Source organism: Spinacia oleracea, chromosome 4, assembly GCF_020520425.1.
Source record: "Spinacia oleracea cultivar Varoflay chromosome 4, BTI_SOV_V1, whole genome shotgun sequence".
Lineage (NCBI taxonomy): Eukaryota > Viridiplantae > Streptophyta > Magnoliopsida > Caryophyllales > Amaranthaceae > Spinacia > Spinacia oleracea.
The window spans coordinates 20738817-20752840 of record NC_079490.1 but is presented as its reverse complement, the minus strand read 5'-3'; the positions used below and the strand labels follow the sequence as shown (position 1 = coordinate 20752840).

The following is a 14024-nucleotide window of genomic DNA, read 5'->3' as shown; positions in this document are numbered from 1 at the left end:
TGTCCTTATGGACTACTGCATTCAGGAGGGGTTTGGCTTGAGTGTGGAGAAGTCAGACAACCTGAGATACACTGCTGTTTGTGCAATTGAGGGCTGTGATTGGAGAATTCATGCCTCAAAGATGGTAGACAAGTTCAGTTGGGCAATAAAGTGTATGAGTGGGGAGCACAAACTGTGTGGTAGGCTTGAGGTCAACCCAATAGTGACCACCAATTGGTTGGTGAGGAAGTTGTTGCCAGACATTGAGGCAAACTTAGAAATACCAGTGGTCACACTGCAGAGGTATGCTCAGGAGAGGTTCCAGATTGAGGTGAAGCTAAGGCTATTCTATAATGTGAAAGCAGTGGCTAAGGAGATCATCCATGGTATTTTAGTGAGTCATATGCACTCCTACCTAGGTATGCAGAGATGATCAAGGAGACTAACCCTGGGAGTTATGCACTGGTCACATGGCATAGTGTTTCTGGGGATGTGCAACCAAAGTTCAAGGCCTGTTTTTTCTCATTTGCTGCACAGTTCAGGGGATTTCTGAATGGGTGTAGGCCCATTATTGGAATTGATGGCTCTCACCTAAGTGGGTATTTCAAGGGAATTCTTCTGGCTGCTTTGGGGATTGATGGAAACAATGAGATTTTCCTGCTAGCTTATGGAGTGGTGGACACTGAAAGTCAAGAGAGCTGGAACTACTTCATGAGGAACCTAAGGGCAGTGTTTCAGCAAGAAGGATGCAACAGGGATGACTGGACCTTCATCAGTGACAGAATGAGGGTAAGTTATTTCACTAAATACCCTATTGCATATTTAAATTTCACCAAATACCCTCATAACATAAATTAATTTCACCAAATACCCTCATACCAAAATTTATTTTCACCAAATACCCCTATACTTAGCATGTTAATTTCATCAAATACCCTTTTAATTCACTGACTAACTTTGTTGTTTCATTCACTGATTAGGGGGTGGATTTAGCTGTGCATGAGAACTTCCCAAGGGCCACCAGAAGGTGTTGCAGTCAACATCTATACATGAATTGCAAAAATGGTGGTTGGAGTGGAGAACTTTTCCACAAGTTATTCTGGATAGCTGCAAATGCCTTCAACCCCTATGTTTTCAACAAGGCAATAGAGAAGATCACTGACTTTGATCCCAATGCAACAAAGTACTTGGACACATGTACTGAGCAGTGGTCCAGACATCAGTTTGACCCAGAAGTTTGTTGTGATCATAACACAACTAACTTTGTGGAATCATTCAATGCTCTGACCAAGCCATACAGAGATTTACCAGTTTTGACCCTGTTTGAAGGTAATGCCTCTGTTTCTATTCTACTTTCCTTATTCTGTGTTTTTATTTCATGGTCTCTGCATCTTATGATTCCCTGGTTGTTTCCTATTTGATTTACAGCAATAAGACAATGGGCTATGCAGAGAATTGGGGTCAGATTTGACAAAGCTGCCAACATGGAACCTCACCAATTAACTGAGTATGCCAGACAGGAACTTGAGCTCAGAGGTGCAGAGTCCAGGTTTTGCTACTCTACTCCTTGTGGAGGTGGGGAGTATGAGGTGAGGGATGGAAATGTGCACTTCCCATTGAGGATTGACACCAGGAGATGTGGATGTGGGGTATGGCAGGTCTCTGGAATCCCTTGCAAACATGGTTTGAGGGTGATTTACAACCAGAGACTTAGCCCTGAAGATTTTGTGTCTGGCTATTTCAAGGGTGCTGCCTATAAGCAGACATATGCAGAGCATATGCACCCAATGCCTGACCCCAGTCAATGGCCAGAGTACTCCCTTCCCACCATTAATCCCCCTGGGATCAAGAGGAGTGCTGGAAGACCCCCTAAACAGAGAAAGAGGAATGCCATGGAAGCTAAGAAGAGGAAGAGGCATAGCTCAGTCAAGTGTGGAAAGTGCAAGGAAATGGGCCACAATGCAAGGACTTGCAAGAATGGTGCTGGAAGTTCCAAGGCTCCACCAAAGCAGAGAGCTCCTACAAAGAAGAGGAAGGCATCATCTGATGGTGCAAGTACATCCAAGGCACCACCCAAGGGGAAAAGGTCAAAGCAAGCATGAGGCAGTGTGAATTTTGGGGGGTAGAATGACTTTTTGATTTGGATTAACATAGAAAACAACAGCACATGTAAATGGTGCACATATTTTTTGTAAAGTAAGCTAAAACAGGAATGCTTCCCAAATGTGGGTTTTTTGTGCATATGTAATTATGCAAAAACAAGTAGTTGTTCTTAGATTGTTTCACTTCATTATTACAAAAAGTAAGATTACAAACATCAATATTCCCATTTGAATTACAAGATTCACTACTTTCTGTTGTTGTTTAAGCTTCTTCTTCATTTGCTTCAATTCTTCTTGCATCTTACTTTTCCCCCGATTTTCAACACTTTCTCCTTCATCAATGTTTCCCCTGTTTTCTTGCTCAACTCTACCCTTACACCATCTAAGATTGTTGCATGGATCGCACTTGTAGTATAGCCTTTGTGGGTTGAGTGTCGTATCGGAGCTCCGGATTGTAAATTTCCTCCCACAATAACAAAATTGGTTAGGAACTCTAATATATGTGGACTCATTGTGTGTGGATGAAGATTTTGATTGAAAACTCATGACTAAAATGGGATGAAACTACAACAAACACTCAGACCAGCCTTATTTATAACAAAACAACAAGCAACGACTACTTTTCAAATCCCAAAACTAGCCGTTGGACTTTAAATAGCTATTTTTCAGTCTTGGGTATTTGGAGAATTAAGTTTATATTTAGGGGTATTTGGTGAATTCAATTAAAATATAGGGGCATTTGGTGAATTATAAAGTAGGCTAACGGCGGACTAACGACGCGTTAGTAGTAAGGGTAGTTTGGGTATTTTAGTGAGAGTGAGGGGCATTTGGTGAATTTCTGAAAGTTGAGGGGCATTTGGTGAATTTCGTGAAAACTCAGGGGTATTTCATGAAAAATCCGTAAAGTTAATTATTATTTTTGAGGTTTGAACACTAGACCTCAAGTATGGATGATAACTCTCATTACCATTTTAACCAACCACTAATTGTGATTTATCTCTTCACATTAATTTATAAATAAATGTTGACATGAATTCTAAAACAACTAAATTTTTATGTGACTTTTTGATTTCTATGGACTATCTTGGGGAAAAAAATTAAAGCATTATGACAACCATGAAAAAACATGATGTCACAAGTCTTATATATAAGAATTAACTATAGGATTGCCCTACATAGCTGCATATATATCTAATTTGGTGTTTATTAATTAATTTAGCACACTTAGTTCCATGAGAAAACAAAATATACAAATTGTAAGATGATATGATTGAAAAATTATTTGCCATGATAAATGACGTAGCGTGTATGAGTAGTTGACGAACTTAATGGATGTTTTTCATTCTATAGAATACAAGTATTTTGGTCAATATTGAGCTTAAGAAAAATCTAAAATTTTAATTATTCAATGTAACAACCGGGACATCGGCCGGGCCACACACTAGTTATAGTAGTATACCTTGTGAGTACATGGAAAAAATGAGCATTATATTGATTATTTGTTGCAAAATACAACGAACTGGTTGTAGGGTGAATATCATCATCAAATAGCCATAAATAGAATACTCATTGTCCTCTAATATGATCTACTTTGTACGACATACAATTTGTACATTGGAAAATTGTTTCGATAAAAACAGTGGAGCGTTAAAAGCCGCCCCATATCACTCAAAACCGCACCAACATTTTATCCATATATGCTGCTTTATTTACCCCGTCATTTAACATTTATCATCCTCATTTACCTTCTTACCTTCCCACCTCAGACAGGACGTACCACCACCGGCCAACACCCCCGTCCGCCACCGTCGGCCAGCACCGTTGCCACCACCGCCGCCGGTGACAAAATGTGTAATAATGTTTACATGGCTGAACCTACCGATGGCACATCGAATTCACAAGAGGTATTTTATTTTTGTCCGGAAAAATTTTCAGAAACTTATGTACTTTTAGCTTGTACCATGGTACATGCTTATGAATTTTAAGCTTGTACCATGGTACTACTTATGAGTTTTAAGTTTAAACCATGGTGTAGACTTATGCAGTTTAAGCTCGTACCATGGTCGAAGTTAAAAATTCATAAGTCTCTAATTTTTTTTTCCAAGTAGATTAAACCAAATTCAACAGCAAATCAAAACCTTAAATAATATAGACTTATGCATATTAAGCTCACAACATGGCGTAGACTTATGAATTTTAAGCTCGTCCATGGTACGAGCTTTAACTGCATAAGACTATACCATGGTCGAAGCTAAAAACTCACAAGTCTGTACCATGGTACAAGCTTGAAATTCATAAGCCTGTACCATTGTACAAGCTAAAAAAATGCATAAGTTTCTGAAATTTTTCCAGACAAATAAATAAATAATACCTCTTGAAAATTCGACGTTTCACCGATAGACTGGGTCATGCAAACATTACTACCCATTTGTCGCCGACGACGTAGTGGCGGCGGTGGTAGCGGCGATACCACCACCGATGCTAGTCTGCGGTGTTGGATGGTGGTGCAAGCCGGTGGTGGTCCGGTTCGGGGTGGGAAGGTAAGAGGGTAAATTAGGATATAGTAAATGTTAAGTGATGGGGTAAATAAAGGAGGATATATGAGTAAAATAGGAAGGTAAATAGTAAGCCCCTAAAAATATCATATCAACACGACATATCCTTACTCCTTAGAAAAATGGACCATCTTAGTAATCCAACAAAACTTGATGGTTGATGTTACCTAACTAAATTGATGGGACATTAAAGGGATTGAAGCTAAATTAGCAAATTAAATTTTGTTGATTATGCTAAATTACACGATATACATTACGTAAAACGCAAGTAATCTAATCTAGTAATGAACAGTTTGGTTAATTAGGATGTGGATGTCTAAACAATGCAGAGCTTATTCAAGTACGATAGCAAATTTTGTGGCAGAAATCTTAGATTTTAACAAGAACACATCACAATTTCGAAGTTGGTTTACGTCAATTTTATGACATTATAAGAAGTTACTAGCCAACTAAACTGAATCTTGTCTTAATGCAAAAAATGTTTAAGCAATAATGCTTAAAAGTTAGCTCTCTCACACATCATATTGGTGGAATTTTATTGAAATAATAGACTAGGTCAATTTCACATTCCCATGATTATAAGAGTTAATAGAGCAATTTGTAAATTTCGCAGCAAACAAAATTATTGAAATTATTTTCAATCCCGTGTTCACGTGTAATTTATCCGTTTCGTTATTTATCCACGACAATGTAATTTTTCAATCATGCATCCGTGTTAATTTATCCGTTTTGTTATTTATCCATGGTCAATGTAATTATTTTTTTCAACCACGCATCCACGCCAATTTAATTTATCCATCATTCGCCCACGCCAATTTAATTTATCCAACGCGTGTATGAAGTACAATAAATTGGGGGTTGGGGGGGGGGGGGGGGTTGAAACTAGTTTCTTTAGTTTGGGCATTAGTTTCATCTAATTTTTGGGTCAAAGCTAGCCATATAAAGGAGGGTTGGGTAGTTAAATGGGTTATGGAAGTAAAGCCCAATAAGATGGTCTTCTCAACCCAACTGCTAATTATATTAACCCTCAATCACTATCTTCTGTTCCATCCCTACTTTCTTTTTTGCTTGTCCAATTTGGAATTTTGAATTGTGTAAGAGAGGAACTTTAACCTAAATTTTTTTCGATAAATATATGAAAAAATATATTTATGTGGATCTTGGATGTGTAGTTTAAAAATATCGCTCTTTCATAATTGTTTACAACGCGAAGTTAAGGATATTTTACACATACATTGATACACAAATTAATTTATTATTTTTATTTTTATTTTTATGCTAAAGAGAGGCAAGCAGGTCGTACGATAAAGAAATAAAGCAATAAAATGGGGTGTAGTGACTCCAACAATGTCCTCGTAGACGAGGCTTGTGATCTCGTGCGGAAACACATCGAAATACATAATTCTTTCCTCTTGGACGACCATTAAATTTACAAACTTGTCTGCTATCTTTAAATTTGTTGCCCTTTCTATAACAGTGAATAAGTAGAATGTTCCACTGTGAAGATTTTATAAGCTCACGACATTTATTTAGAATATGATAGCATCCCCTCCCTGATAAGTGTCATCATTATTAAATACCTCGATACATGCTAGCTTGATTGTCATTTGAAAGACTAGCTGCGCAATTCCCATTTCCTCCGTGGGTTTATTCAATTCTACTCCGTAGGCCGTACATAACAATATAGCGTTCTCAAATCTCAAGTGTTAGAAATCAACCTCAAATAACCTTCACGTACCAATTTCAATATACATGTATGTGGCTTACCATATTGGAATCCAATTTCAATTTTGTATGTTATACTAGTCTTACACTTCCTCCGTCTTTTAATATTCGCAACGTTTGAACTTTTGCCACTATTCATATAATCTACTTTGACTATTCTTGTACTTTTTATATAAGATAAAACATAGTCATGTGGGATCTTGTTAGATTCGTCTCAATGTGTATTTTCAAAATATCAACTTTTTATAATTTTTGCATAAAGAGAATTTAAAATATAAATGATCAAAGTTATGCATTGACATGCGTGAAACTAACAAACGTTACGAGTATAAAAAGACGGAGGAAGTACATAACTTTCAGTTTCCTTATCCAAGTAACCCAAATTCAATCGTTAGAATTATCGACCCAACCAAATAAAAGTGTTAGAATCCTGTATTAAGATATAGTACTAACATTTTTAATTTTTTTTAAAAAATTTTTTGTTATTATTTTCCCATTACCGACACGTATGAATAATACAAATAAAAAATGAGAGATGGGAATTCAAATGTATACTTTATCAAATACAGGTAATCATTCTTTCCAGTGTACACCGTAACAAAAAAAAAAAATTAAAAAAAAATTCTTAGGTAATCACATTTTTCTACTCCGTATTTAGTTTTGTAATTTCTAACAACGAATATTGTATTCAACGTAGACTACTCGTAAGTCGTACTGTAACAAAGAGTCAAAGAACAAGATGTGGCAGCTTCCTTTGCTTTTGTGTTCCTTTTCTTGCATTCCTTTTTGTTTTCACCGTGTCTTTTGCTTTCTTCCTACTAATAGTAGCCTAAAATGTACTAAAAGCCCTTTAGGATTTCCAAAGGACTTTCTAGAAAATTCAATTTGAGAGGCTTCATAACAAAGATTAAGATTACCCCATATATTGGAATCCTTTAACCAAAGGAATCTGATTCCTGCTGCCAACATTAGACACTATATATGTGCACATAGCTAGCCAAAAATGTCATCTATGTGCGTTTCAATGTTTATTTTTGCTTGGGTACGGTAAAGTGATCAATAAACTGCCTTATTGAGTCGGAACTCAGAGTTAACTCGGTTCCACGAGGTATTTATTTGCGTTTATATGCTTTTTAAAAAAAAATGGAATATGTATTACTCTCTTTGTCTCAGATTTGTTGCTATACTTTCTTTTTTCGTCCGTTCCAGATTAGTTGTTACACTTCTAAATTAGGATTGACCCCATAATTACGAAGTATATTGTATCTCTCTTCTCATTTTTTTTTGGTCCCCACACCCTCTCTCATTCAATAAAAAAATACACCACTAACTCCTATCACATCTACTTTTTCAATAAAATAACAATTGATAACCAAACAACCACTTATCACCTAAAACTTTGTACAAAGGTAAGTGTAACAACTAATCTGGGATAGAGGGAGTATTATTTATAAATCGCCATACGACATATAGAACAAAAACTATTATGTTGTTCGAGCCATGCCTCGGGTTGCTAATTTGAATAATATAAATATGTTCGACTTTTAAAAAATAAAGTTGCATAAAGGAATTATCGCAAATGGGAAAAAACATAATAAAAAACCACAAAACTAAATTAGTTAAGTTATTTCTTTAACAAAATTTCAAATGTCTTATATAATTATTGCATCGTGATAATATTAGTAAAATTAATCACTCATCTTTTAAATTAAGTATATTTATGGAGTAATAAAGCACAAAAGTTATTTAGCCAAGTTGGTAAAACTTATAATTCAATACTTTATGGTCATATGTTTGAATCCTTGTATTAATTTTTTTTTGTCACGATACTTGCTAAATCTGTGACGTGGCACGGTTCTAGTGCTAAAATAGGGTGACACGCGTGTTACACATATACTTTATTATAAACGTTTTTTAATATATATTAGTATAGATTGGCCTTAGATAACAAAAAGAATAAAAATAAAGCATCTATTCATATCTAATTTACTATTATGAACGCTTTAGTACTGGTTCTAACTTAGACATGGTAGTACGTGTTCCAACATAACCGACTTTCGATGACTCAACCTATGTATTGCTGATGTTAATTAACAATTGAAATATTATGTTAACTTCATCTTGACGTTCTTAATCTTTAACCAATAATATTATTTCCTCATGAAAAATAGATGGATTTTATGTCTTTGAGGAAGAAAAGTTTCTCACATGAGGAAAATGTGTTATTATATACGTAGTATAAACTAAAGAACAAACAAAATTAAGGGAAAAAAAACAACGTACTGAAACAACAAAGATGGAGGCTTTCAGCCTATAAAAATCAATGGAAGTCTTTTGAAAATTCGCCAAGGGCTTTGGAATATTTTGCGCCTGGTATAGGTCACCTCACATGGAAGCCCTTTTGGGCTTGAAGCGTGGTTGCAGCATGAACCTCCCGATACTTAGCGCTAAATTTCCGCTTTGAAAGGGGTGGTGAGATTTTAACCCGTGACGTTTGTGTCACGTTGGCTACGATACCATGTCAGATGATTAATTCAATCAAAAGTTTAAGCTAATGGTTGAAACCCAAGATTAATTTTATACTCACGATCTATCACATTTAAACACACATATTCAACATTTTCGTTTGATTTTGTTTTAATTTCTTGAATCCTGATTCAGCTGATAGTATAGATCATATAAAGTTTGACATTGTGTATAAATTAAAGGAACAAATATCCTGTCTCTTTGCTATCGCTATCACTTTCATGCTGGCTTAGACGTGAACCATTTTTCACATATTTAGCTTAATTAGTTAGGACCCATACTCATTTATTCTCTTTGATAAATTTTAGTAGTATATGTCAATGACAATGTCAATTTTTGCCTAAATATGTGCCTCTATAAAATTTTCAAAGAATCTTACATAGTTTTCTAACTTTGTACCATGCACACACACATTTGAGAGAGTAAAATTAATGCACCTTATTGATTGATTGTAATTTATCTGAATTTGTTGAGTTTTCTTCCTTTATAAACAAAACTCAATAAATTCAGATAAGTTACAATCACTCAATAAGGTCCATTAAGTTTACTCTCTCAAATTTAATTACTTTATTGCAATCAAGTCTGATTAAATCTAATAAGTTTCAACCCGATACAATAAATTCCAACTAGACCAGTTAATTTTAATTAAACATGTACGATAAATTCATATAAGTTCTTGTAAATCTAATTCAAACACTACAAGAAATTTTACTATTAACGACGGGAAATCCCGTCGCGAAAGGCCAATAATCGTTGATTAACGACGGGATTTCCTGTCGCGAACCCGTCATAAAAGAGGGCCGTCGTTAATAGAAATCCCGTCGTAAATTCGTCGTAAACCCGTCGTAAAAGACATTTGCGACGGTTATTCCCGTCATTGTTTGGTTGTTAGCCCCGTCGCAAAAGGCTTTTGCGACGGGATTTTTGACCCGTCGTAATTAGGTTGTCGTTAAAAATACAAATTCTTGTAGTGAAATATGTTCGATCAAGTTTAATAAAAAGTTGAAGATAATGCACCATAGAAGAGATGATGGCAAACCAACTTAACCCATCATAACTCTCTAAATAATAATATTGCCGTGTGTACACATATCGTATATTGATAAACAAATAAACTATAATAGGCATAAGACGTTGAAACATTACTTTTCAAATTGTCAATGTATAACTCTAAATGTACGTATCATAATTCTAACATTTTCATCATACTAGCAACTCCATAGTTAAGCCTCATAACCTTTGTTGTTTTAGTTGCTCAAACTTTCATAATTTTTAAATTGTCAATCTATAAAAAAGAGATTGACTTGGAAAGAAAGTCTTCGCTTTTTTTAAATAAGCATTTCATTAAAAATAATTTCGACAACATTTAATTATAAATATTTTCTACATAGTACTGTATTAAGAAGTCGTAAAAATAAAATGTGAAGAGTGGTAAAATCATAGTAAAACAATTTAAAAAAAGTACCCATATATAGTGAATTATTATTAGAAAAAATAAAAAGTATTTGTCAAATGTCAGTGAAAGAATGTCAAAGTGATTAAGTGAACGAGTGGCCAACAGAATAAACCAAATTAAAATAAAAGGATCTTTCTAGATTTTGATGAAAATAAAGGAGGAAAAGAGAAGAAGTGGTGGGGAAGAATTGCAATGATCTTCTTTCTTTTTTCTTCATCAATTCACAACTTTTAAGGAAGAGAGCTATTGGTAATTTTTATTCCACCTTCTTTCCTAAGGATAACAATGGAAAATTGGCTTCTTTATAAAAAAAATTGTTTCTTGCGAAGTACTCCGTACTCCGTATTTGAAATGATTCTATGATATGTGTAGTCTTCTTAATCAACTAAGGAGTATGAATTTAGCCCAGAACTTTCTAGAATAAATACCCCATATGAATGACGACCGTATATATATATATTTAGTGAATAAGACGGGCCTGGCCCAAAACAAAAGGAAAACTAAACAAAGAAGAAAAACTACAGAGCCTAGGAAACTAAATCACGCAAAACAAAACAAAAATGACGACCATACCATACATATTGTTCCGGTTTTGAAATAATGGGCTTCGAATTGAATGCTCTTTCGTTGATGTGGAAGATCTAGCTTGAATAGTTGTGTAGTGTCCGAAATTACCTGCACAATGAACAAAGTAATTGGCCTTAGGGGTGTTCTGAGGAAAGCACCTCCGATGCCTAAGTAAGCACTTGGTTCGGATTCTAGAGAGAGTTATCTAGAAAGTAGTGTTAAGGCAATAAATTGGACGTACCTTGAGTGTTGTGCGTTGGCGGCTTATTTATAGTGTTTGTGTAGTAAATGCCATTAGGTCATTTATTACTTGATGTGCCATTGGCCTTGGTTGGCTGGTGAGCCTTTAATTGGTGAGCGAATGGCTTGTTATGTTGTTATTGTAGCCCATTGAGCTTTTGGGTTGTAGGCCCAATTAGAATCAATTGGGCACACAACATGCCCCCCAGACCCGGTCCATTATAATTTAAATGGACGGGTGTGAGGGGGTCGAAAAAGCACGAGGCTAATGCATGACCTCGTCCCTCGTGGGTGTGACGATTCTTTTTATTCAATCAAGTGTAATTGGATTTCCTGTGAGTTTACACCCAATTGACTAGTAATATAGAAGTCGCCATTCAGTTTTTAACGACAATGAGAAAAACTGACAAAACCCGGTTATCGTGACATAAAGGGAGTGCAATTATGTTTGACCACGACGGTCGTAGGTTCCCTTGTGATCCCTGGTGTGGAGATCTCTCAATATACACCCGCAAGGTAGAGATTGGGGGTTCGGGGGACTGTAACTACCGAGAGGAGTACTTCGCTCGTCGATAACTCCAGAGGCAGGATATCCTTACTAGCTCAGCATAAATAATTGAAGGGACATGCGTTAACTATTAAACTAATCTGAGTTGATTTTAGCAATATGCAACATATAATACTAATTCGATCGCGATTATCTGATTTAAATAGCATTGAGGGACCTAGCATGATAATCCGATTTCCCAAAAATATTATATTTGTTAGGCGTGATAGAAGAATCAGATTAGGTTAGTTTAACAGTTCATAAAAAGGGCAAGGAAAGCAGTTAAATCATCGAAAAGGGACACATTACGACGCACCCTTGAGAGGTGCGTCAGGGTTCTCAGAAAACTAACCACTTTGACTTTGCTATTTCTCCTTTTTATTTAACGAATCTCAATTATGGGACAGGATACGTTCTGTTCGATTTATGGATCGATTGCGACAGAACGCGTGAACAATTTCGCAGCGAGAGGCTTAGGCTAAGGGTTGGAGTCAATACTCAGAATAGAATTATGTGTTGTTGTGTCCTTTTCACGTCGAATTTAGGGGCCTATTTATAGGGAAGAGTTCGTGGAAAGATAGAATTGCAGAGTTCTAATCCACAAAGAGTTAGGAAAAAACACGTACCCAGGTATTTTCAGCGCCCAGGCCTGGGCGCCGAAGATTTCGGCGCCCAGAGCCAGGCGTTGAAAATAGGGCCTGGGCTGTTTTCTTTAGTCAGATTCGGATTCCTGAAATCCGTAGAGTTTGAGATTAATTCGAGTCTTTTAGCGCGTATCAATTTTATGACGGAATGCGTCTGGGCCCGTTACGAACTCTAGGCTCGTTAGGATTTTAATTAATACGTAACTCTTATTTCTGAATCATATTAGGAATAGGATTCTCGCAGTTTTCTATCTCATTTAGGATTTATGTTGGAATGCAACACCTAAATCTGACAGGTTTCTATCTTTTATGATTTGCCACTTTTAGAAGCTACCTTTTACGGCAGTTACTATTTTTTAGCAGGGTTCCATAAATAGCAGGTTTCGGGTGAAATGAAAAGGGGAATTGAGATTCGTTTATTTCATAGGAGATGCGTTGTCAATTGGAGATTTACGTTTTCATCATCAAACCTTTCCCTTGCGGGAATGGGGACAAAAGTAGGTGTCTACAGTTAGCCCCCACTTTGACTGAGTCTTGGAGTAAGACGATGGTCAAAGTATTAGACGGAGTGCGTCACACAAGCCACGGTGTATTGTGACCTGCTTTGCGAGGGTCTCACGAGCCCCCGAGTGATAACATTTGACTTAAGGGTCATCACTTGAAGTGTCGACATATCCCTCACGTGTCATTGGGATTTGTCAACTGATAGTATAGAAACTTCCTCACTTTGTCATTGGAAGGATCTAAAGGTGCGTAGAAACTCCCTCACTTTGTCATTGGGAGTAGCTACAGAGTTTTTCGAAATCAAAGCTATAAAGTGTAATTGGGCCTGGCCAAGCCCAATCACAAGGTAAAAACGTTTTTTAAAGATTCTCATTTTCAGGGCTAGCTAAACGAGAAAACCCCCTTGTTTTTATAGGACGTAAAACGAAGGAAAATCCAGCACCCTTGTTTTTATAGGACGTAAAACGAAGGAAAATCCAGCAAAAGTTATCGCTGCAGCGACTAAGGAATTGCGCGGTTTAATGGCGCAGACCCCGCCGGCTAAAGATGGCGAGCCTGTCCGCTAAGGGTGGACACCCCGTCCGATAGAAGTGGACGAATCTGTTTTTGAAATTTTGAAAATAAGGACCTACGCGGTTTGTGACGTAGACCCCGCCGGCTGAAGATGGCGAACCTTGTCCGCTAAGGGTGGACACCCCGTCCGATAGAAGTGGACGAATCTATTTTGAAATTTATTTTTCTTTTTTGAAAATAAGGACCTACGTGGTTTGCGCCGTAGACCCCGCCGGCTGAAGATGGCGAGCCTATTTTAAATTTGAAGACTTTATTTTTGTCGAAAACTGAGGACCTGCGCGGCTAGTGACGCAGACCCCGCCCGCTGAGGGTGGGCGAGCTCTGTCCGCTGAGGGTGGACGTCCCTGAATTCGTTTTCTTTTCGATTTGGGAACTCGCGCGGTTTGTGACGCGATCTTGCCGACTGAAGATGGGCAAGTTCCTATTTCTTTGGTTCTTTGTGATTTCTTTTGAGAATTTCTTTTATTCATTCTTGCAAGAGCGATTTCTTTCGAGGGGTGCTCGAATATAATTGTAACCTGAACGTGGGCTAACAACGTGTTCAGACGGATCTTTGTCTTGCGACCGTCCGCTTTCGTGATTTTGAGCTAGTCTTTACGGCTCGAC

The 14024-nt window shown here is 36.9% G+C and overlaps 1 protein-coding gene across 1 annotated transcript; it reads left to right on the top strand.

The window, feature by feature from the left end:
- Nucleotides 1-408: 408 nt before the first annotated feature.
- Nucleotides 409-2081, top strand: LOC110781670 (uncharacterized). The gene is made up of 3 exons (XM_056841458.1): nucleotides 409-768; nucleotides 960-1308; nucleotides 1408-2081. Exons 1-3 carry the CDS (start codon nucleotides 409-411, stop codon nucleotides 2079-2081), a joined length of 1383 nt encoding a protein of 460 aa, XP_056697436.1.
- Nucleotides 2082-14024: the final 11943 nt, after the last annotated feature.

Coding starts and splice junctions, on each gene's coding strand:
- LOC110781670 (XM_056841458.1), top strand. CDS start 409: ATGATCAAGGAGACTAACCCTGGGAGTTATGCACTGGTCACATGGCAT. Junction 769..959: donor TCATCAGTGACAGAATGAGG/GTAAGTTATTTC, acceptor TTCACTGATTAG/GGGGTGGATTTAGCTGTGCA. Junction 1,309..1,407: donor AGTTTTGACCCTGTTTGAAG/GTAATGCCTCTG, acceptor TTTGATTTACAG/CAATAAGACAATGGGCTATG.